At 38.4% G+C, this 26,248-nt stretch overlaps 1 protein-coding gene across 2 annotated transcripts in view; it reads right to left on the bottom strand.

The window, feature by feature from the left end:
* Positions 1-200: 200 nt before the first annotated feature.
* The window catches only part of VWA8 (von Willebrand factor A domain containing 8), a 183,203-nt gene continuing 157,155 nt past the window's right edge, over positions 201-26,248 (bottom strand). The window contains exons 39-45 of one of the 2 annotated variants that reach the window (XM_066176231.1): positions 25,779-25,935; positions 22,966-23,074; positions 17,192-17,317; positions 15,175-15,333; positions 7,257-7,355; positions 5,837-6,075; positions 201-4,263 (exon numbers count right to left, since the gene is read on the bottom strand). In XM_066176231.1, the coding sequence (XP_066032328.1) occupies positions 4,155-4,263; positions 5,837-6,075; positions 7,257-7,355; positions 15,175-15,333; positions 17,192-17,317; positions 22,966-23,074; positions 25,779-25,935 (998 nt within the window). In that variant the 3' untranslated portion in view covers positions 201-4,154. The remainder of the gene's footprint in view (positions 4,264-5,836; positions 6,076-7,256; positions 7,356-15,174; positions 15,334-17,191; positions 17,318-22,965; positions 23,075-25,778; positions 25,936-26,248) is intronic. The other variant, XM_066176232.1, reaches the window with a different exon arrangement.

Below are 26,248 nucleotides of genomic sequence, written 5' to 3'. Positions count from 1 at the left end.
GCCAGATTACACCCAGCTGGCTGAGGGATCCACAGCCTCATGCAACCAGGGGGTCTGGGTCTAGTTTCCAGCCCTACCTGGATTTGCACAGCTCAGCCTGTCCAAAGAAAAACTGTACGTGATGGGTGGAAAAACCAGGGTCAATATCTGAGATTTTTTTTATTTTACATTTCCAACTCTCAGTATATTTATGGCAGTGAGGTTTTTTCTTGATTAGAATCATAGTACAAGTGTAGTAGTAGATCTGTGCTCTGATACACAGAATTTTTCTGCATGCAGTCACACCAGATGTTCAGACTAAGGATGTTGTGAGTAATGCTAAAGTATTTTTAAAAATAGATTTTCATTTTCATAGCCTTAATTGTTCTGTCAAAAGGTGGAGGGAGAATAGATGGTCATGAAAATGAAGTTATTCAAATTTTATAATTTTGTCCTTGTCTTTGAAAAAAACCCACCATCATCTTCATCCTGAAGAATGTCATATCTCTTCTGCAATCTTCCCACATACACTTATTTCCCAAAAAACACAGTTGACTTTAAAACATTTTATTCAGTGACAGTCCTGTTCACACTGACACAGCAATCTCAAAAACAAAACCACTTCTGAATCAGGCAATTTGTTACCTGTTTATTTTGGTGGTGCAAAGCCTGTCTCCTAGAAGAGGAAATCCCTCAGCTGAACAGTTTGCTTTGCGAGCTATTTTTTGGTAGGGGAATTTGTTTGCTACAAATTGTTGTAAACAATCTCACATGCCTGAGTGAGACATCACCTGCATCTGCTCTGATTGAACATCTGCCTGGACTTTCTGGTTTGGTTTTTTTTTTAATTTTTGCACCAAAGTTAAATAATAATCCTACGTGACTGTGTAGTGTTACTAACTGGCTAGTGGGTATGAACACATTACATATAGAAACAGAATTAGACCAAAATCTGCATTACAAGAGGTAATTAAAATCACTACTGCTGATGTGACTAATGCAATTAAAGCATTAGTGATAGGTCAGGCCCTGCTCCAACTGGCAGCTCTATTCATTCACCGAAACAGGGCCTTTCCATACAAACTGATGAGTGGAAAAGCGCCTTATTAAACTGTGAGAAGAGATGAAAAATACCTTAACACGCTTTCAGAGGGGCTGAGTGACACACAAAGCTGGTGCCTGTGTTGCAATGGGAGCAGCAACTGGTGCTGCTGTCAGCCAGACAAAGCCACGTTACTCTTAAGCATTCCACTAATTTAAAAAAAAAAATGCACATTAGGAAGCTCTGCAAATCCCAGGAACATGAAAGAGGAGTGTTTGCTGAATTTTTGAACAGTGAAATAACACTGCAAGTCCTGGTGAGAGGGAAAAGCACAGTTGCTGCTTTGATTTCCCTGGGGTAGCAATAGGCACTAAAGCAGGTGAGAGATGTACGGCCTGGGGAAAATTTTGCCCTGAATTTTTATAATTTAGAGAGACACTGTCAGGTCAAATATGCTCTGCAGTGAAATGTTATTAAAGCCAAAACTAAAACCCTTTCCTTCTGACTTGACAATTTAAAAAAAAAGGTTCGCTCATTTCTTCTCCCTTACTCTCAAAATCTGCTGAAGTACCTCTTCCCCTCCACTTTTGACAGACCCCACCTACAGTGCTTCATCCAGCTCTGGGCCCCCAGCACAGTAAGGACATGGACCTGTTGGAGTGAGTCCAGAGGATGGACACAATGATGGTCAAGGGGCTGGAGCTCCTCTCCTGTGAAGACAGCCTGAGAGAGCTGGGGTTGTTCAGCTTGGAGAAAGCTCCAGCAAGACCTTACAGCACCTTCCAGTACCTAAAGGGGGCTCAGGAGAGCTGGAGAGGGTCATTTTACAAGGATATGTGGCGATAAGACAAGAGGGAATGGCCTTAAACTGAAAGAGGGGAGGTTTAGAACTTCCACCCACTCCCATCCACCCTCATGGCCAGGCTTGGCCCTGGACATGGCTGTGTCCTACAGGCCCAAAGAACAAGAACTGAAACACAACAGACATGTCCTGGAACAAAGAATAAAACCAAAGAGTACAGAAAGGTAACTGTAAAGGATGTAACTGTAATGAAAGTTAACTGTAAATGATACTTACACATGAAGTATAATTTAGAGGCATAAACAAAAGATTAAAAACTGGATTTATCATAGTTTTTCCCTTAAATAGCACTAATTTTTTAATGATAAAGATAACAATATTTTACTGCATGTAAATCTGAGGTGAGAAAGATTATCCAAACAAGTCATGTAGAAAGTGTACAGTGCATTTGCTAATTAACTGCAAGAAAAAGCTTCTTTTTTTACAGGACTGCTGGCGATAAAGGCAGACCTGCTAAAGGAATTTCCATGTAAAGACACATTTATTAAGAGCCTTATTAATATATCAGTTCTTTATTGCATTTAGTATTTCATCATATGTTTACAGGACCAAGATATTTTTATTTTGAAGCACACTTCCCCTTAGTAGCAGCATCTGTGTGTATGTGCGTACACGTGCATTTGCCCCAACCAGGGATAACCTTCTCAACCTTCTCCTCCCAATTCCCTTCTCTCCAAACAGGAACTGCATCTTCAGTCTCTTTGTTTTCGCATATATAGTTATCATAACAATGCTAACAAGACTTTGAAAAATGTCTTCCGTCCCCTCCTGTCATAAAGAGTTTGCAAGCTGACCAGACTGTGCAACTTATCCTAAACAGGGGACATTTTTGATGCTCTGGTAAAGATTTTTGCTGCAGGACTGATGCAGTAAAGAATGACCACCATAAGCTGGACCCCTTAAAAAAACAATGGTTGTATTTAATGAGACCAAATTAATCTGCCTCCTCCCTTCCAAAGATACTGCTCAAGGTGCAGCTTGATCAGCTGCAGGACTAAGAGAAATATTAAAAGAATTGCAATTCCTCCTTCAGATTTTTATAAGCACTCTTCCTGAACATTCTTCTATTCAGTTACTCTCTAATATCAGCAGAGTATCAGTGATGATGCACATCCTCCACACCAGCTTAATTAAGTCATACATTCAATTGATCGAGTTCCCAAAGAACTACAAAATATCTCTTCTTCAGTAGATAAAGAGGAAGATGAAGGCCTCATGTGGGACAAGCCAAACACCAACTGATTGAATCATAAAATAAATCTTCACAACTAACTTGGATATTAAATACATTCTAACACAGATATCTTGCTAAAATACTTTCTCCTCTTTCTTTATAAAATATAACTTAATTTTTCATGCCTAAATCTCTCCTCCAGTTTCATCTTCAAATGACCCAAGAAAAACAGACCACGAACATGCTCTAGCAAAGCACTAGTAAGCAATTTGTCTCCTGTTTGAAGAGTCACCCCCATGTGCCCAGGCAACCCCAGGGATTCTGTGCAACAGTGCACTGGGTACAGCAGTATTGGCTGTGCAAAGGAGACACGGTAGGAATTCATTCCCTCATTGGAAACACTGCCTCTTGGGTTCTGATGGGTGTTTTGACCCCTTCCCCTCACTTTTCACCGGCAGAACTGAGATGATCTATTTTTGGACTGTTTTACTTCTTACAGCCACTTTCTCTAGATCTGACAACCTGGAGCACTGTGCCTGATCAGACAATGAATGTTTATGTGTGAAGGCCAGTTTCCAAACTGCCCCATTGTTCCCAGCGTTGGGGTGAAGCCCTGATGCCCATCAAGACAAGAAAGCAACAGGAGAGGAAGGAAGGATTTCCTGCCTGGCAAGAGCAGTCCTGCTTAAATCAGAGATGGAGTTAACCACCCATTCAAACACATGCACGCAAAACACTGACACAGATTGCCTGGCTCTGCCTCGCACAGGATTACCAAATCCCAGTGAACCATGTTTAATGAAACAGGGTGAGATGATTCCATAGTGCTGGCAACAGAGCAGGCAGAGGAATGATCACAGACTGTCCTTTGTTTGTTTGTCCCTCCGGAAAAACATTCATTCTGTCGCCATCCTCTGCCCGGATGCAGCTCTTTGAATGTGCTAAGGTGCTTGAGAGATTCTGGGGGAAAACTTACAGCCTGGCTGTCATGTAGATTATAGTTGCTTGGCTGATTAGAGAAGGGTATGTATTTTCATTAATAATTGGGTTCATCCTCAGCTTTAGGGTTTGTACCTCCAGCAGGAGTACGGTGATGCTTAGGCACTTGACAGCATGGTAGATGTGAAGATCTGCTGCAAAATCTGAGGGATCTCTTTGGTATCCATGGCAATAAAAGACCGACCTGCTGGCAGCGTCCTCTGCAGCCTAAGGAGCAGAATGAAGGACAAGACACAATTACCACCTCAAATTGGCTTCCCTACCACAAGACAGGATTCCTCACATTGCTGTCACCATGCAATTAAAAGGTTTGGGAAAGCAACAGAGGGAGAAAACACTGAGAGCAGGTTCAGAAAACACTGAGAACAAAGAGTTCCTTTCAGCAACATAAACAGGTATGTTGCCAGAGATTTCTATCCATGTCCCCTTTCTGACATGCCAGAACTTCATTTTGATCAAGGTACCAGTGATCCCATGACATGTCACCACAACGGGTTTGCTGAGGACAGCTACAGATTTACAGTGGAAATGAAGATATTTATCCTAAATTGACTACCATGAACCCACAGCTCTTTCAGTTCAACAAATACAACGATTCTAACTGTGCTCTTTGTATTTCTTCTTTGACATAGGTGCAGATTACACGGAAATGTATTCTTCCGCCAGTATTAACCTAACACATTTTTCTTCACAGCTTAACCCACCCTTAAAAGTCAAACTAGATGCATGTTACAAACCCCATCTCCCTCATGTCCAGTTAGCAGGCCTGGGATTTATTTTTTCTCTGCTTTTTACATGAAATTTTGTTCTATACTATTCCTCTAATGCTAAGTAAACTCTCACTTTTAAAACTAGTTTTAAAAAAAGCTGGAACAGAGAATCCCCTTCTCCTTCCCCCACAGCAGTTACAGGAAGGCTTTGTCTAATTCTGTACTTTCACATACATAGAGATGCATTTCAGTGACAGCACTGTGTGCATTTTCCATACCCAGTGCATTAGGCCATTATAAGACCTCTTAAACAGCAGGATATAGTCAAAGATTTTTTTTCTTTTTTTAATTCCTATCAAAAATAAAGGGACTTTCTGTAATTATAATCCTTCAGAATGGATTCTCTCTTCATGAATAACACAGCTGTGACGTATAGACCTGTTGCCACAACTCATACCGTCTGTGCAGTTATATCTTTCAATCCTTTACTGCTTAAAATTATCCACTGAGGGCCAACTCCCTTTCAGATTTCCCTCATTCTCCTCCAGTTGAAGACTCAAACAGAAACAGAAAAGATGCTGTTGATATTTGTGGCTATACCAGCTTTAAATACAGTGGGCTCATAAGGACATAAGTGAGAGTTTTTACCGGGGCCTGTAATGACAGGATAAGGTGTAGAAGTTTTAAACTGGTGTAGAAGTTTTAAACTGGCAGAAGGTAGATTTAGATTGGAGATATGAAAGAAATTTTTACAATGAGAATGATGATGCAGTGACACAGGTCATCCAGAGAAGTTATGTTTGCCCTGTCCCTGGAAGTGGTCAAAATTAAGTTGAATCGGGCTTTGAACAATGTGATCTAGTGAAAGACGTCCCTGCCCATGGCAGGAGGGTTGGAATAGATGATATTCAAAGGTCCCTTCCAACCCAAACCATTCTATGATTTTATGATACTATGACCAAAACCTCAGTGCAGAACAACAGCATGGGCAACTCACTGCAATAAAAGCACAATTTAGATTTATGCAGAATGAAAGCAAACAGTACTAGGCGCAAACCAAACACACTTACCTATCTGCCTGGTCTCCCAAGGATCCTATAAATATGGCAAAAGCATTGACTTGAGTGTTGGTGGTCAAGACTTTTGCAAACCTGGATGGCTGAATTCCGTAACGCTCAAGATTGGCGTCACTTAAGACGATAACAAAATACTCGTCAGCCTCCTCCTTGGCGATTTCCCGAATGGCATGTTCTGTCCCTTCCAAGGTATGGTCTCCACTCATGCAGAACTGAGCGTGGGCATGCATGGTCTGTGTGCACAGCATAACCATGTGGAAACACATAAGATGACTTTAGGAACAAGCATTCATTTCAGCTAGCACAGGAGGGAGTAAATATTCAGTACTGCTGTATTAGGGGGTCCCTCAGAAATGAGACAGTGCTCCAGAGACAAAAGAAGATGCAACTCTTAGCACATAATATGTCATATTTTAAGACAGGCATCACTTCTTAAAAACACAGTTGGTCAAACAATCAAAACCCACACAGGGACCTAATTAGACTGGGCCTTAGGGAAGGTAAAATATTTTGATCAGCTGCAGTTTGAGTAGATATATTCCTATGTATTTTAGGAAGAAAACAGGGCTTAGTTTCCTAATTCTGTGAACAGCTCCTGCATGTTCATTGTTTGCACTGGGCTTCCAAATCCTAGTAGGGTCTTGGTTCTTATCAAATATCTGATTCCTGACAGTGGCAGTCACATTTTAAAATGATAAAACATTTTGTTTGAGCTGTTACAAAATAAATGCACCATATTCATTGATGAAGCTGTTACCTATGTAAAGGCCAGAAGTTTTAGGTGTTGTTAAATCAGGTTCTTTTAATCAAAGAGCTATTTAAAAAATAGTTTTTAAGGGAAGCTCAAATACACGCTTCCAGCCTATCAAGCTGCCAACCAGGTAAATCCTACAATATACTCAATTTTTCTTCATCCTACTACAGAAAAATTTTGGTGAATACACTCACCTTGCCACTGTGATTTAACATGTTTCCAATTTAGCAATGGCACATTTTCCCAACACTACTGTGAAGCATAACTTCTTGAAGGTACCAGGCTGAATCACTTACCTGGGATCCCTCTAGTGTTTTGAATGAGTCACTTATGCACTAATAATATCACATGATCTGGGTAGAGCTATCTGTATCACTGTATAATCTTTGGAATTTCCCCTATCCTTTGATAGGTAGTCAAAATTACACATTTAGGGTGCAACAGTCCAGAATAAGGCATACCCAGCTTCTACGGTTTCAGGCACAATTGGTTTTCTGCCATGTCTCTAAAAGGGCCTGTTTCAATTTTATGCAAATACACAGATTTTTGCTTTCTTGTCTTTCTTTTATTTTACTGTCCTCATTCTTTGACTTGCCTATAATTTTATCTTTGCAGTCATAAAATCCTTAATTACCAGCATCACTTATCAGTAGGATTTACCTTAATAATCTCTAATCTTTGCTTATTATTCTTGGGAACTTTGTCACTCTCAACCAAGCTGATGTTGAAGCCATCTCCTGAATGTCCAACAATGTCGTACTAGAAGAAAGAAACACCATCAGATCATCAGTCACCTGTTAGTCACAAATGGCCCTTGCCTCACAGTGACATAAGACAGATCAAAGGCAATTTGCAATTTTCAACAAAAGACCCCAAGTACGGTTCCCTGTTTCTGTTTATGAGCTGCTTAAGGGAAGTACTTGCAAATTCTCACTGACACAAAAACATAGGAAAGAATTGCTAAATAATGAAATTAAGGAATAGTTCCTTATTTCCATGGTGTGTTTTTCACATCATCCCATCAACTGCAGAGTGGTGATGTGTTAGATCAAGACCTTGCCCTCTCATATTGTCCATGTATTTCTTTTAAAGCAGCAATTTTCATCCTCTTGAGTCTGACAAACAAGAAGCACACTGTTTGAGAGTAGCTCCTGTGTTTGATGAATCTTTTTGATGATCTCATTCTGTTCTGAAAAAAAGGAAAGAATTACAAGTCCCCTTTCTTGAAAATCAGCACTCCTTATTTTTGTGCATAACAGATCAAAGCCATTGCTGAAAGTATGTAGAGAAGAGAATTCCAAGAGCCCCTGCATGTTTTCAAAGGAGATGGTGTGCACATCATTCTCCTATGAGATGCTGCAAAACTGACGTGTAGAACTGCAATAGTTCAAATATCCTCTTGAGCAAATAACACAGTATTGCCAAGGCCTCTGTTTTATGTGAGAGCTTCATTGTTGTTACATGAAAACCAAGACAAGCTGAGTTATGGCAAGGTCCTGACCGGCCCTTTGTGTTGTGGATGTGGCAGTCACCCCAGGGAGAATTCATGAGCAGGACACAAATGGATTTAAGAGCTGTCTACACCAAGCAAGAGAGCACAGTGTACAGAATCTGAGCCCAGAGAGACCTGAGCTGGTAATTCCTCAGCATGAACATGCCTGTATTTCCCCCTGCCTAGCTGGCACAGACCTGCCTTTACTTGACAGGGAGCCCTGATGCAGTATTTTACCTTTCTGTTTTCTTTTTATCAAGTACTGCTACAGGTTCCTGCTGGGTTCACCATCCCTAATTCCCACATAATCATTTGGTAAAAGGCAGATCTATTCCTCAAAGTTTTTCTGTCTTTTCTTTCCCATTGAAAGACACTTTATTTGGTCTAAGTCAGGTCCTAGAGAGAGAAGAAATGGCAGTCTTTACAGACAAAGATCTTTTGGTTTCCACATTTCTAATTTGCTTAAAAATATATCAAAAGAAAGCTAGAGCAGCTGGAATAACACCTTTTAAGGTGACACCTCACTCTGTAAAAGAGCAAACGTGCCACATACTGTAGATTATTTCACCCGAGGTCAGACTATTTTATGACAGCCCCATGTAAAGATTTTCTTCCCCTAGGAAATCTTTATATAATCTAGTCCCCACACAATCCCATTTCTTTCTGCTCTGTTGGCTTTTCCCATTTCTGCTCTCCTCAGCTCTCACATGCCTAGTATTTGCTACCCAGCCTCATGTAAAGCTTTCAGTCTGCCACACGCTTTTTCTTCAACACCTATTTCTTATCACCAATAATGCTTCAGACTCTCTCTTTCTTGATGGATATGAAGACATGGCAAATGAAAATACACAAATTTTGAGAATATTGTCGAGCTTACACTCAGCATACTTCCTAAATAAAACAGGAATATATCCTGTTTAATAAAACCTGAACCATGCACAGGGAATGTGTGCGTGAGTATTGTTTTAAACATTAGAGACTATTCAAATCAGAGGAACTAAATAAAGCAGAGGTTTAATGGAGCAGAAAATATACAGTGCTCATGGTTCTTATGTAATGTCAGAAATGCTCACACATCTTCAGGGTAGGCTCTTAATTATGAAACCTTGCACATCCTCTGCTAAGCAGTTTTGCATTCAGTATCCCTTTTAAATCAACAATCTAACTATGTAAAGCAAAATGCTGCCATTCTCCTGTGTAAAAAGACTGATCCCTTTGTGGAAGGCTCCTTCCTGGCTTCCTGGATGTCTCCCACTGGCTGTCCTTGTGTCAGCTCTGCCATACTGAGTTCATGGGAACAGGCCAAATTTTGCTGTTTGGGAATATCATTGTGGTTCTTGACATACACCAGTAACAGACCAAGCTTTCATCTCAAACAGTCTGAGTTTAAACTCAGTGTGACAGCCTGTGTAAGGGGAATTGCAGCATCTGCTAGATGAAACACTAGATGTTGACCCTACAGCAGGGCCCCTCCAGATTCTTGCACAAGGCAGGAACAGACAACCTGGTTACAGGCAAGGTGAGGCTGAAATGATCTGAGCAAACTATTACAGGCACAGAAAGGCATCCACCTGGGAACATCATGTCCTGTCTGCTCCCTGCTCAGAGAGCTGCTTATTATTCTTTGTGTGTGCCCATGCATGCACCTGATACGTATGCTTATCTTTAACAGATGTTATCAGTTTCCTTGTTTCTTTGCTGACAGCTTACTATGCTATTTGTGATTTAAAAACGTTTGGTGAGGCAGCAGGGAAGAAGCCGCTACTTGATTCATCCTGACTGCTGCATTCTAGGTCAAGTAGGGCCTCCTGAAAAACAGAGTGAGATCCTGCTGCGTTGTAGAAAAGAGGAGCTGTGGTCAACAGCCCTCGTGCGCTGGTCCTCATGGTCCTCTGATCCCTCTGGAAGCCAAGTCAAGGATCAGGAGTAGCCAAAATCTAAGGAGTGTGAGTTTACTTTTGGGAAACTCAGCTCCCCAAACTGTGAGGTTGGACGAGTTCACAGCGAGGGAATGTAGCTGCACTGACTTGGACCGACTTAAATCAACAATAAGACTGCAGGCTAGGAGACCCTCCCTGGGAGAGGGGATGGGAGTAGGCTCACAGAAAAGCTCTGAAGGTGACAGAAGAGAGATGTTTGCCCAGGGAAATATATGGAATCTGTCACAATTTAGGAAAACAGTCTGGGAGAGGAGCAAAACTGGAGCAAAGAAGCTTACTCTGAAATGGCAAAGAATTAAAATCTCTCTTTCTTGCAGTAAATTATTACCTCCTCCTGATTTGTGTTCTAGTAAATGAACCCTTAGTGATTTCTTATTATCTTAGTGCACTTATTGTAAAGAAAAGGTGCAGACAGCTCCATAGTCCTGGTCAACTGGGAGCCCCAGCACATGCAGGCACATGCAGACTTTGTCAAAAGCAGTTTCCTTCCTTTGCAGCAGCTAAAGACAAGCACAGAAGGAGGGCCTTTGAAAAGCAAGGATCCAATGTGATGCTATTTTCCCTATAAATTCCCTAAGGAAGATTTATGTGGATGGAGTTACAGGTGAGAGAAAAGCTGTGATACAATCTTACTTGGAATTGATTTTGGTTTTGTTTTACAAAATTGCAAGCAAAGGCTCTCAGGACAAATCCAGCAGCAAAATACATTTGCCGTGGTGCAGCTTAATTGAAATAATAGATTATTGTGGTACACAGGAGCTTGTTTTCCAATAGCCTCAGGTACCCTGAGACAAGGGCTACTCCATTCAGGGTACACAACATGTAAACATGTATCTTGAAATAGCATCATTTTGTTGGTTTCTTTCATAGGGAAAGGTTAAAACAATCCCTGTTCCACAGTCACATTTTGCACTGAATGGATGGTTGCTGCTGCCTAAAATGGGTAAAATGGGAGACTTTGTCTTCTGCAGCTGCCATGTCAAAAGGTTTCATTTCTGAAGGCATTTAAAAAGCTGAAAGATGTGTGCTGAATGTAAAAGACAGTGTGAATTAGACTCTGCTGGAGGGCTAGATCTTTATAAATTTGCCTCTTCTTTGGATAACACTGAACATTCTATTTTTCTGAATTTATTTCAAACCTTTTGTTTGTTATGTAAAAGAAACTATTCAGCCCAACATGTGGACTATTTCTTCTTTTCCTCAGTTAGCAGTGCTGCCTCCACAGTAAATTTTACAAACACAGAATGCTAAAAGAGGCATATAAAATCTTCAGTATCCCTTTAATACAGCTATAAATAACAATTTAGGCTTTTCCTACCAGTTACATAATATGCTATTTATTGAGTCACAATATTTTTAAGGCTTCATAAAATTGCTGTTGGATAATTTACTGGACATGCCTCCTCAATCTGCCATTATGTGTGCAAATCACAGTAATCGGGGATGATATAAAAACATACAGTTTGTGACAGACATAGTACTAACTCAGATAAAAAATAGAACAAACTGCCCTTCTGTGCATATCTAAACAACTGGCACCTAAAATGGGATGTTTAGAAGATGGTCATCCTGTTTTCCCCTTGACAAGGAATGATTCACTACCTGCACTTATGGGAAATCAAAGTAGGGAGGATGTCCCACATGAGCATAAAAAACTGAAAAATACCTGCTGCACTTGTCTGACTTTATAAAAGGTAAAGGTAAATCATTAAGGTCATAAAAGGTCATTACTTGCTTGGTGCAGTCGCATACCCAATACTCAACTCTTCTGTATAAGATGGCAAGAAGAAAATATTTTCTACCTTCACTCAGTGCTGTTAAGATAATCATACAATAAACTTCATTCCTCATACCAAGCAGTACCACCCATAGGGAAAGCTCAGCTGGGTGAGATAAAACAGCCAAGGAAAAGCCCATCTGATTAATTCACAACACAGCAGAGAAGCAAACCAAGCACCATCAGAAAAGTCATCCTGAGCAAAAGCCATGAATTGCTTTCCAAAGTCTGCACTGCAGTTAGATGGCTGAAGGAAACATTACTATGTAATGTAATATTACTTACTCAACAAGCTAGATGATCCCCCCAGCTCAACCCAAGTTTTACAAGATACCCCTCAAATTTGCAGCATATGTTGTTGTGAGTTGTGCAGATGGGGCTACAACAGGAACAGATAACAGCGGGTATATCTGAAGGCCAAAAAAGTCTATTTTTATAAAACCAGGGAAGAAGAGAATAAGGAAAAGGAAGAAAGAAAAAAGTGATAAACTGCAGATTTTTAATTGCACACTACACAGTTGTGTGTTCTTCTTTTTCAAATGGTTCCTCTCCCAGACATGAGAAATGTATGCGGTTTTTGCAGACATACCAAACCTTCAGCTTTATCCTGAGAAAAATCAACAGCATAATGCAAAATGTCAGGAGTTATACAGAACGGAGTCAGTGATATTTTAAAAAAATCACTGCCTCTCCTGCTCTCTGAAGCCTGACCCATAGATTTTAAAATCACAGAACTAAAGAGATTTTGTAATGATCTTAACTAATTCTTCACAGTGTGCTGGCTGCATGTCTAGTTCTATATGTCATTCCTTTACCATACACTTGAGGGTTCTGGGTTCTCAGCTTTAAAGCTGTACTGGCAATAAGGACAAGTGGTTATCCGACATTGTGTTACATCCTTCTCCAGTGTTATCACTTTCTAAGCCATTTTCCTCAGCTGTGTCAATTTTTATTCACAGAATTTCAATGTGAAACATTCAGAATTACATTCAGAATGTGAATGTAATTTATTGTTCAAAATAAGACTGGAATGAACAATTGTCCCCTGGTCACCATTTCTGTTTTAGTCAAGATTTTATTGGCTCCTTGATTTTTATCTCCTCCACTCTAAGCAGCTCTTACCAAGTAACTTGCTTAGTTATTTAGTCATTCCTTGTATGGGGATACTTCCACACCCTTTGCAATATTTGCTACCCTCTATTCTTTTTCAGCTCTACAAGGACTTTTGTGAGATGGGCGAGCAAAATTGCACACACTACTCCTAATGTGAATGTACTATGGATGTTTATAGCAATGCTCTCATGCATTCTCCTTTCTTCTCTCTTATTGTGTTAATTGTTTAGAACATTCTATTAGCTTTTTTTGACAGCTGGTGAGAACAGAGTGTTCGAAGAACCACACAACATAACTACAAGACATCTTTGTTGCGCACCAGTCTATAGCTGGGAGTGAGGACTAACAGAAAGCTGAGGCTTTCTCACTGTGCATTTAAAATCAAGATTATTTTATTCCACCTGCAGCGCTTTACATCTAAAAGCACTAAACACCACCTACCATTTTATTTCCCAGTCACCATTTATGGCCAGGACCTTCTCCAACTTCTTACAGCTGGATTTCCCTTTTGATTTTCTCAAATAACTTCATATAATTAGCAAATTTTGCCACCTCACTATTCATCCCCTTTAACAGATCACTTACAAATATACGAAACAACATAACAGCATGGACTCTGGCACAGATCCTAACACAGCTCCATCACTGACCCACTAAGAAATGACCACTCAGTCAGTTTCCTACATTTTTAGCAGTAGTTTGTTTATCTGAAGGATTTGCCTTTTATCCCCAAAAGTCTCTGGCAAGGGACTTTATCAATTGCTTTTGGCCAAGGAGACTCTACCAACCAACCAACCTACCTTGCTTGTTACACACCTTACTTCCCTTTACAAAACCATACTGACTACACTACAGTATACGATATTTATCCTTGTGCCCATTACTTTTCTGTGTGGATGATCCTGCATTTTGCCATACTCATATCTGTGTTGCTCAGATATGCCTGATTTATCAAGCTACACAAATTATGCTGCATAATTGCACCGTCACTGTAAATATTTGTCCTAAACTTTTCTATCATCGGTGAGCAGGAGAGACATAACAGCAGAACCAAAAAAGCCCTGATTTCCAATTATTTTTTAAATTATATTTGAGTTCCCATATGGCTTCTCTGGGCTAAAGTAGAAGTTTATGGTTACAGCATTTTCCTCCAACAGGATTATACAGCATCACTCTCTACCCAGCCTATTTTCATTATGTTTTCAGGAATGTAGTTACTTTGGGAACAAAACCATAGTTTCAAATTTGTTTGAAATTCTACAACATGCTCCCTTTAAGGAAGTTTAAGGGCAAGAAAGCATTACTGCCAAAGAAGATGGCAGAACATTCCTTGTTTTCTTAGGAAAAAAAATAATGCCTGTCTCCTTTTATAGACTTTTCTCTTGAAAAATAGATGTGTGCATGATTGTACTTTAGAAGACATTCTAAAAGCACATGCCTGATTTTGTACATGAGATTCTAAGAACAGAAACTTGTAGAATTATGTTGTTGGAGGAACAAGGTGAAGCAGACATGACTGAGTTGATCTGGACTAAGTTTCTATTAACTTTGTTTAGGAGATTTTACATTTTGTCCAGATGTATTTCAATTCTTATGTTTGATATGCTCTTCAGCAAAGGTAGTGGACATGTCTGTTCTTCTGTTAAACATAGGGTATGTCCAGAATTAACTGGAGACTGCCATTCCTGTCTTCTTTATGGCTAAAAAACATGGCCTAGACTTTGTTGAGGCTTACTGAGACAAAAAGAGCGTTATATTTATTCACATTTCATTTGCAGGCTACCATTAAATAACATTTGGAACCTAGTATGTTTCAGTACAAGAAATTATTTCTTGCTTTCAGTTAACTAGGAGAGAGAAGGGACAAAGAAATCTGGTCTCTTCCCATGATCAAGTACTGCTGTGTGCATTCTGGGTGGATGGAAGGACATGGTGTCTCTGCATGTCCTGAAGATCACATTTACTTGTGCTTTGTAGGCTTGTTTTTTCTCAAAGAAAATAGATAAAACCAGAAAAAAACCCCAGAAAATCTCACTAAATCAAAGTCTTAGATTGAATAGTCCCCTGCTGAAATGTGTAATGTTTCTTACCCTTTCATTAGTATTATTTTTCAGGTTGCTGGAAATAGATTAATGTCTTTATTTCCTTGTGGGAATGAATAATATTCTTTGGCTAGACTGGCTGCTGAAACACTTTTTCCACTGCTGCACACAGCATTTGCAATAACCAGAGAGTTCTCAGCCCAGCTGCAATTACCTTGAATTTGTGCTCATAATTCTCAAAAGCTTCCATGACCATGCAGACGGCCTCCATGGAGCGCTCCAGCCGTCCATCCACCCCGTTGAAGCGGTACATGCTGCCGGAAACATCCACCACCAGGCGCAGGCGCTTGGGCTTCTGCTGCGGGCTCCCCAGCTGACAAGGAAACACAACACAACTAAGCCCAGTAGAAATGGGAAAGCAAAACATCAGGAAAGATAAAACATTTCAGAAAGAGAACCCAATGCACTTTGCAAATCAAGAAAATTTTATCCAGCAAACATTGTTTGGTTTTGTTGATGCTTTTCTTTCAAGAACAAAAAAAAACCCCAACTATTTTTCTATTTCAAACCAGTTCTTTGACAGATAACTCAGCTCATTGTTTTCCCTTACCTTCAATGACTGGAAACAAAATATCTCAAAAAATTCCACACATGCTTGTCAGGAAAATACCTTTTCTATTTCAGTTTTGATTTTTAACATTTTATTTCAGTACAGAAACTCTCAAATTTGCTCCTTCTGCCAAGGCTCATAATGGAAATGCTTTTCTTTGGCATGCAGTACTGACAGGGACTGTATATGACTGTAAAAACTTGTCTGCTGAGGTTAATAACATTCCAAAAATGTTTGAAATCTTGTTCTGATTAACTATGAGTTCCATCTTCATTCTAATGCTAAAATCATTATTTTTTTCCTGAAAACAAATCCCATCTGTTCTAACAATTTTTGGCATAGTACATTCTAGGGAGGTGTTTTATTTAGCATGCAATGAGATGTGTCTGGATTCAAGTATGAGGCTATTAAAGATGATCTGACAAAAAATCAGTCACAATATAAACAAATAGCTAAAATATTCCTTTTACTTGTAAAGGATTTATGTACTTTATTCTTCTAATTATTCTTTTAATAGACTGTGGCATCCCTGCCCTCCCAGAAACAGAAGAAGAGAAAGCCCATTAAATCCTACATTTATTTTGGTCTTTATGCACACACTTAAAGGTGTCCTTTTTTTTTTCCTAATTGAGTTACTTTTACAAAGCCTTAAAACTGATACATTGAGTAAACACATTTTGAAACAAATGAGAGTTGAGGATTCAATCACTTTTCCCTTACTGATCTTTCACACAATCAGTGCCAAATTCCATAAATCATTCAAAGCAACATAAGGACCAAATAGGATAAAAATAATACCAGGGATTTATTGCATATGGCTAGCTGCCATGCAAAAAGATGCTGTACTCAGCCACTCAAAAAAACGACTTAGTGTACTTAAAAATTGCAATCTGTCATTAAGTATTGCTGTTAGGTACTATGGACTAGCCCCACTACTTTTGGCCAGGTTTAGTTGGTCTGATTCAAGTGGTTTCTCTGTTGCTGACTCACATAGGTCTAACTGCAAAGCCTTCTAAGGAATGGCTGAATCGAGCCATAGGACAGTCAACTTTATCATATCTTAATGGCTTCTCCTCATACTTTTTTTTTCTATTGTAATTTTTATTCTTGTAAGTCCAAGTATCTACGAAAATTTAAAATTATTTTCATACCATGGAATAAGGAAAATACATCTGTAAACCACTTTTTTTTTTTAACTTCCTAGGGGATCAGCATATTTGTTAACAAAAATTAGGTTAGTGAGAAAATGTTTTCCTTTTTTCTTATAAAAGCAAACAAAATAAATGTTTTCTGCTAATTGCCTTCTGATCATTAAAATATGAAATATTAACATAAAAAACTGTTGCACTGGGTCAAAACTTAGCACTGCCTAGACTGGTGTCCTCTTTCTGAGGGTGGCCAACAGGAGATATTTATGCAAGACTGTATGAAGAGGTACAGCAAATTTTCAATCCTATGGTTGCCTCTGTGTCAGGGACATCCCAGGCCAGAGATATTTTTCTGAGTTTCTCATCCATAAAATGTACTCAAACTCCAAACACAGACACTGTACAGCCACTAGGAAATCAGCAACCCGGTTAAGCTCTTCTCCACCTCTCCCTGCTTCTTTTTGGATACTTACTTGTGGCTCATGTTCTCCACGTCGTTTATATATGGCTTTTTCTCCTGTCAGCCCATCAATGATTTTGGCATCATCTAGCTCTCCAACAGCTTGGTGTCTCAGCCATTGTCTTTCTTTACCCTTGGCCTACAACAGAAAAGAAATCTTCCTCAGTGATGGGAGTGTATGTTAGACAATTTAAGACCTACTGCATGTGACATACACATTCATTTCTTTGTAACGATGTGATAGTTTTGGCATAAGTCAAATCCAACAAGTTCACAGCTGTCCTGGTCTTCTTCTCTGAAAGAAAAATCAACACTGACAAAGAACATGTTCCCTCTGTAATTTGGTCTTTTTCAGTAGTTTCATATATGGGAGTTGAACTGTGAACTGCAGAAATGTCAACCTTTCTTCTTGCAAATATGCTGAAAATGTGTGTGGCAAGCCTGTTCCGAAATACATACAACTGCAGGGACACACATAACTGACCATTTGTTAGGTGTTTTCAATCCACACAGAACAAGAAAAAAGTCATTAGGTGACTTAAAAAAACTAAACAGTCTGCACTTTATCCACTTTAGGCAATGGTAAATGGTTGCTTTTAAAACAGTAGTAACACAGTATAAACTACTTACATATTTTAAAAAACTTACTTTTAAAATAGTGATATTCAAGAGACGGTCCAATATACACTTCTTTTGTTTTAGTTAGAAGGACATTGATTATCTACAGCCTGACCTGATGAAAATACATTACAATTCATGAACTCAAACATTCACGAACCCCTGTACACAAAGCATGCAGTTAAGATTGAATACTCAAGTGTTATAATATTAAAAGGAACATATTTAAGCATGTTTTCAAAGGACAGCTTCATCATAGTTCATCATACATAAGATCCCCCTAAAGAGAGCAAACTCTGTATATTTGGGGTTTATGCTTTATTTAATTTCTTTAAATCTTCATGTTAAAATTGCATATCCTAGTAGTAAGCCCAACAAGGAAAGACAATTCTGAATTTGTATACATATAATGCTTTTGTCCTGTCAGCAAATTGCTGGCCAGCAACTGGAGGGAAATCAAATATCCAACAGGACACAAACTGCCTTAAACATTGACTTTCAGGAATGAAAAATCAATTCCTCTCTGATGAGCAGGAAGTCTTATATTACAAATCCTCAGTAAACTGCAGGCCTGGGATTTGAAAGGATGAATCTTTTTAGTTTTGCACAGGCAGGTAAGGACTTCTTCAAGCTCAGAGAATCTTTGATTTTGCTTTGGACTAAATGTATGAGTTTTTGTTTCCGTGTCTAGAAAAGGAGTTCTGGAGTTCAGACTATTGCCTTTAATTACTCAAGATTAATGGACTACTTGCCCATGAAAATAAGTGGGCAGAAAGACTATAAAGCCACAGAAAAAGATTTTGATTAACAAAATCAAAAGTTTTACAGATGCTTCTTGATGGGAAGCAAAAACAATGTTTTCCAAAAAACAGAAACCTCAGCCTCTTAGTAAATTACAGAAGGGAAAGTGGAAAAGATTTCTGAGGTTGGGAATTCAGCCAGTTGTGTTCTCTGATACATTTCCATGGTGCCTCAGTCTTAAACTGAGCTTTAAGCTGCTTTGGCAATGGGGCATCTATGAGTTTGTATCACCAACTAGGAATTTCTATTACCATTAAATATGCCAGGGATGAAAGCTAAATCCCTTCTTCCATAGGATCACTGATTCCTTTGTTGCCTTCAGAGCTGTGTAACATTCACCTGCAAATTCCCAGTGACTTCTGCATGTCCCACCAAAATGTCACACAGTAGTTTTCCTGCTGTGAGAAGCTCAGAGGAAAATTTCAACACTCCAATTAACCATTAAAAAAATACTCCTGAAGAAAAAATGCTGCTGAGTAAGCAAAGCCTGTCTAAAATGAATCATGCACCTTCCAGGGTGATGCAGATGAGATGGCTTTGTTCCTACTCAGCGACTGTAAGTGGCTGAACAGAGGTAGACCCTAATCACTTCGTTAGCACTGGTGTTTTGTCAAATTTTTGTCATTGCTTGCTTTTAGTAGGCAGGAGGGATACACAATGAAAGATTATAAAGTTCGAGCGTCACTGAGCAAATTCTCAACTAGTTTCACCATTCTTTTAATTTACAGTGCTCTATCTTTGCAGCTATTTGATGTTCAAGGAACAGCAGAGTGAGAAGAAAATGGCTTTTAAATATAGATGTAGCTAAAAACAGTTTAATACCTTTGAAAGTTTATTCAACAAAAGCCGGAATTTGAGCTGAAATTTTATTGGAGCAACATGGAGTTGACATCCTATCCTAAAATATGAAAGAATGCTGACAAAATCTCATCTTACCTCTTTCCAAAATAATGCTAAAATCAGGCTACTTAGTGCCTGCCTCTTCCATGCAGAACTACTAAGAATTTGTTTCCTTTTATGAATGCTGAAAAAAATAATCCCTTTAAGCAAGGGTGTTACACAGTGCACACATTTAACATATTACACAGAAACTTCAAATCCTTTTTCATATGCAATTTTCATATGTTTAAAACCAACTTAAGTTTAAAAGCATTTACAATTTTAAGGTAAAACCATAACTAATACATATGCACCTTGTTTTGATATTTGACTAGAAAGGACATAAAACATATTACAATTCCAATATACTGCAACCGTATTGACAGAAAAATATATTCATTGTGCTGCTTTTGAAATTAGAAAAATGTGCCAGATACTGTATCTTATCAGTATGGCAGTGACTGATCACAGTGCACCACTACAGTAATTCTTTTCACTGGAAGATGTCATAAGCATATTTACCAAAAAAAAAAAAAAAAAAATCAGCTGTTAAGTCTGTAAATGTCAGAGGAAAAGTTGTGTATGTGAAGTTATCTAAATATGTAGCTCGTAATGACAGAGGATGTATTAAACACTGCCAGTTATGGTCTGCATTTGTTTCTGGGAAAACATTACACAAATGTTCCCTTAGCTGCTGAGATCATGAAACTACTAGTGACAGGGCACAGGGTTTTTCATATTTCCAGCTCTCCAAGCTATGCTTATTATAGGACTGCTAGTATTTTACTCTTGCTGCTATGACCAGACTATTCCTACATGGTCTAAATCAGACAGTGCCCAGCAGGCTTAGTAACTCAGGCTCAGTTTGCCCAGTTTAAATGTAGGGGCCCAAATGACGCTGAGAAGCTACAGGGACTAACACAGAAGCTAAAGTTGCCCCTAATTCTCTCTGCAATAATCAATAACGAGAGAAGTACTTTCTGGAAAGCAAGTCATATAACATTAAAGAAGTTCTTCCTGAGTGACTGAGTGACCATAACCTTTTAAATTTGGAGTTCAGACAGACAAGCTTCAGGGGAGAGAAGAAAGAGCCCATCAGTGACAGGATTTCCTGGACTTCTGGCATTGCTACTTCTACAGAAGATAAACAAAAACTCATTATGTTTTGATAACTTTGTTCAAAGAGCTGACAGAGATCAGCGAGTTATAAAAAGCAAAATGAACAATGAAATTACATTCTCAGACTATGTTTATGTATCACTTTCAGGGATCTGCCTATTCCAAAAATCTCTTTCTGCTGTTACTAACTTTTGGCGAGCCATAGACAACTGGACCTTAATTCTAGCCTCTTGATTCTAGGGAGATAAAATGTAATCAAATGAATATATTTTAAACAAACACACAAAAATAACAATAAAAAGGCGTACATTGAAGAGAAAATGCAGGTTAAATAAACATGGGCAATGTGCTTTGATGATGTGAACACAGTTTGAAACAAAGCAAACTCTAACATTTTTAAAAAGCCAAACATGTTCTCTACTGAGCAGGTAATTTGTGATTTTCACAAAGTTAAAAACACAGAGACATTTGAGTTACAAATTTTACTGCAGTGAACTTTGCCATTGGTTTCTTTTCTGAGATATGAGGAATGATGGACTGCTAACAGAAAGAGAATTGTTCTAGTTGAGAACTCATGGTGTACAGGACTATACAGAAAATATTGGGAGACAGATGCACAGTGCTTCATGAGGGCTGGATGAATTACCATTCAAGTAACTTTTCTTCCCCTCTCAAAAATATCACATGAAATGTATTTGTACTCAGTTTCCTTATTAACAAAAGGCATTTTGCAACTAAGAAACTTCTATTATCATTTATCTTCATTTTCCTAGTTCATCTTCTAATAAAATCCCTACCAAAATCCATATAAAAATTTATAAAGTTAAACATTTTCTTTCCCTATTGCTCTTATTCTAAGCCTAGCTTTTTCAAATTCAGTAAATTGGTTTTTCATCATAAATTACATTTCCTATCTTTGTGGTTAGCTGATCCAGGTTTTGGAAGGAAGTTAGCAAAGTTTCATAAAACAGTGTGGCTTACAAGACTTTGCCTTGATCTTAAAATGACCTTTTTTAAAAAAGCAAGATGATATGCCTTCTTATATTAAAATATATTATTTTTTATTATGATTAACACGATCCCTGAACATAAGAATTTTGGCTCCAAGGGACAGACAAGGAAGACTCAAAAGAAGACTTCAAACTGAAGATTCACTTATTGATTTCATACCCAAGTATCCTTCCAATAGCACATATGCTAGAAACATGGCAAAACCCCCACCTACATATAAATGTTGTAGAAAAAAATGAGATTTGCATCTGATTTTTTTTCAACAGAGACCTGTCTTTATAAGCCAAAAGTCTGTGTCCTGAACTGAGACACATATTAAGTGCATGAATTACCTAATCATGCCCAACTTAAACCTTCATTACAGGAGGAGTTCTCTGAATTGGTACACTCATAATAAAACTGGCTAATGGCTCTCTGTGTATATATGTGATTATAGTAATGCTGTTCTAGCTAGATGGGTTTAAAAGTATAAATAAGGCAAAGAAATATTACCCTTCTTACTTGCAATACCAGGGTATTGGATTTCTTTGTCCAGGAGGAGGCTGTTAATCATACAGAGTGATTTCTCTCTGTATTTCAGTTTTATTGCTTAACACACAGCACACTGACTAATAAACTAAGGTATATATACACTAGTGGTTAGTAGCCCTCAACAGAAATATTTATAATCAAATATGTCTTATCAGGAGTAAATCACTTTCCCTTTAATTTTCACTGAAGATTAGCAGATGCCTCCTAGAAACAATGCACTTACAATTTTATTTACCCTGTATATGAACACCAGTATTAAAAAAACCCAGAACAACCATCATGCCAGTTACCAGAAGAAAGGCAAATGGGTGGTTTTAGTGAGTTTCCACTTAGGAGATTTGAGCTATACCTATTTCTATTAGCAAGAGTTAAAAACAGACCCGAGAAAAATCCATGTTTTCAGCTGCATATGCAGTATGGCTCTTGCCTGGAGTCTGCCTTTTAACATCTACAGGATTTGCACTTCACAGCTAAAAAATACTCTTTTGAACTGGAGGTAAAGACATGAATGGACTCTATGCACCTTCACAAATTCTTCTCATAAAGTGTAGTAGTATTTTCTCACAAAACTGTGCTCCTGAGTAAGTAACCTCTGCAAGGTGTGGAATGGGAATACTGTAACTTGTAGAGATGAGCACTGGGTTCTACTTGTAGGTTACCTTTTATAACAGTAATTTGAAACTATTTTTCCTAACTGATTATAACCTGAACCTGCGTTTAGCCTTCAAAGGTATGACCACCAGATGTTAACAGGATTTTAGCAGGATAGTATTTGGGGCCTAATGTAATGATCTCTCTGTGTTCCTTTATCAGAGAACCAAAGATTACCTGCAGATTGTCCAAGATGATGCGGAGTGACTGAACTTGACGTCGGACTGCTCCAGAGAACCTTTCATAAGTTGATGCATCATATTCACTCATCTGAATCTCTTTCAATCTAAAGGAAAGAACAAGGAGCTAAGAACAGTTTAGGAAACAAGCATACCTTTCCACTTATGCAAACCAGAAGTTTATTTACTTGATAACAGGGGAATTTAGACTGCAACAAGCACACAGAAGAGACAAATCGGAGAAGTGGCAGCTGCTCTTGTGAATTTTTGATAATGCAGATGTTCAATGTCTACAGGGACTGTATCACATTAAAACTTATTAAAGTTACTAATATATGACTCTCTCCTAATCTGCTTTAAAGTTTGAGAAGTAAATCAGAGGGTCTGAAAAATGTGATCAAATCTGAAAGGTTTTGTTGGCTCAGGTGTTGCTATCGGTACATGAAAGGATCATGAGTGTCTATTCATTAATTCACTGTCAGAGTATTTTAAACATATCCTGATTCATGCTTCAACACACAGGTTAAGTAAAGACACTATAAAATCTGTCCTTGAAGACCTACAAATACTGTCTCAAACACTTATCTTTGTGCTTCATTAAATGAAGAAACCTTGAAGAAAAGAAGTTTTAAATGAACATTAACAAAAATGTACTCCCCCATAGAAAACGAGCCATGCACTATCTTGTCCAGAGGCCTGTAACAGAGAGCACGCCTGCACCATGAAAACAGATACACGCTTTCTTTATAAAGAAAAAAGATGTGTCCATTTCAAGTTCTGTCTCACCTTTTAAACAACACAGCTTAGCAGAACAGGTGAAATTCACCATTGGAATGTAATTACAGAGGTCCAATAGTGAAGAATGAGCTAGGGGACAGGCAGACATACCGGGATTGCTCACTGTTCAGTATTTGCCATGACCCAACATCACACAGAGAGACAGTGGTTGTGTACTTGCCCACCCCACCCACCAGCATGTGGCTGGGTTCAGTCCTGAGCTAAACCACATTGGCCTATCCGTGCCCAGTCGACTTCAAACAAGCACTTTGTAACAGCATAATCTCACTCACAATGTAGAAAAAATACTGCATTTTTAACTGAACTGAATGGATAGTAAAGTATGCATAGGCTAATATTATTTCTGATGGCAAATTTTGTAACACTATCACAAGGTAATTGCCTGGATCATAAAGTATACCTGAGAACTGCTGTTTAGACCAACCCTTTGGAGATCATATTAAAATCAAACATCAAGTCTTTGTTTTCTCTATCATGATGTCTTTTTCAAATTTTGCATACACATAGTCATTATAGCCAACTCTTATTCATTAGAGGTAGGAAAAAGTAACTTTCAGTGATGCACATTTAATTTCAAGAATCCTGCCAAAAGAGTTCAGTATCTTCAGAACCATAAAAGAAACATTTTGTTTCAAACAAAAAGAACCTCACATGCTGTTTTTCTTTGTTGCATTCCACATCAATCTGAAGTGAAAGGTAGTTCAGAAAAATACTGCATCTGTTCCAGAGTAGTAGTTAATTTCATTTTTGTCAAACAGGGCAATTAAAAATGTTTACCATTAGAAATACTATCTAGCCAGGAAAGCATTAATAACTTTTATATGAAATTTCTCTCTCCTTTCCAGATAGTCCTGTATGAACAAAGCAGTGAAATCTGCAGTTTCCTTTCTTTTTTTTTTTTTGTCAGTCTAAGGAGTGCAACCTCCCTATTCTTATCTGTTAGTTCCTACAACTATACAAGGGGTGCAGAATAATGATCCAAGTCAAATGTGGTTTCATAATAGGCTACACTTGCAGTTGGTACATGCCAGCCCTCTTGGGTTTTGCAGGACAGGAATTGTTACCTCACGTACAGATACCCAGATTTTACAGGGCATAGCTGCATGCCCCACAGCATGTAGCACTAGCCAGGAATTTCCCCTTTTCTCTATCTAGTAAATCACACACAGGCAGTAGAAACTCATCAAAGCATGCCAGGTGTGTATACGGACATATGCACAGACAGATATACAGTATCCAAGACCATACATATCCATTGTTTCTATTTTGAAGCAGCTCAGAAGCAAATTGAAGAGGGGGGATGTTTTTTTTTTTTTAAATACAAAATACCAGAGATTGACTTGAGAGTCCAGTTGGTGGAAGAAATCTGAATCTCTATGCGTGTTCTGGGAAAGAGTTGATCAGTAATCACACATTACACTCATACTGGGAAGACATGCTGTTCGTGTTAATTAGCTGCTGAAGCTTAACAGTTCAAATTATAGAACCACAGAACATTCTGAGGTGGAAGGGATGCACAAAGATCATCAAGGCCAATTCTTAAGTGAATGGCCCATATAGGGATCAAACCCACAATATTATTAGCACCATGCTCTAACCATCTAACTACAGATCTTTCAATCAGAAGCAATTTGCTCACAGTGGTCCATTTTGGATGACACTTGTTAAATGATTAATTCCTAACAACATACAATCTGTATTTATCATAATTCAAAGTAATTTTCATATAATCTATTTCTTTTTAAAAAGATAAATATTTACCTCAATCTCCTTCTCCATATAGCTATGTTTTATTCTACCAAATCACACAGTCATTTTAACATTGTGGCTTAATTCAATAAAATATTCCACACATCTTGTCGAGAACAGCTAAACATGTGCTGGTAATCTCTGTTAAGTGATAATGAACAGGGTAAGGTAGCTGATAAATGCAGTTAAGAAATAAAATTGTTTTCAACCGTCTTTTTCAAATTCTCTGGGAAATGAAAAAGAAAAGAAAGACTTTCACATTACCTCCGTTTAAAGGCCTTTTCACCCATCTCTCGAGCAGCTCTCTTAACTTCCTCGGGAACAGCATCCTTTTCAGCTTGAGATACTTGGTAAACCCTGTGGCCAGCATCCAGTCGATATGGCCCACCTTTGCCACCTAACCCAGCAGTGTCTCTCCCACCTAAAACGGTTGAGATAAAAAAAAAAAAATTATGAATACACATTTGATAGAAAAATAACACGTTTTCTTTAAAGCTTCCATTGTCATCTACACATTCCAAAAATGTTGTTAACAATGCCCAGTTGAAATATTTATTGTCAAAGGTTTTCAAAACCAAACAGCTATCATGGTAAAGAAGAACTCCCATAGAATACTTGTGTTTATAGTTCCTTGAGACAAGATTGATGATGATTTCTACGCTGTACAAAGTGTATAGAACATATAAATCTTTTACATCTCTTCAAAGCTCCTGGTCCCAGACTCTGTCTTCTCC

This window comes from Chamaea fasciata, unplaced genomic scaffold (genome assembly GCF_029207755.1).
Source record: "Chamaea fasciata isolate MVZ Bird 193981 ecotype frontalis unplaced genomic scaffold, bChaFas1.0.hap1 SCAF_2, whole genome shotgun sequence".
Taxonomy (NCBI): Eukaryota; Metazoa; Chordata; class Aves; order Passeriformes; family Sylviidae; genus Chamaea; species Chamaea fasciata.
This window is presented reverse-complemented; position numbering and strand designations above follow the sequence as displayed.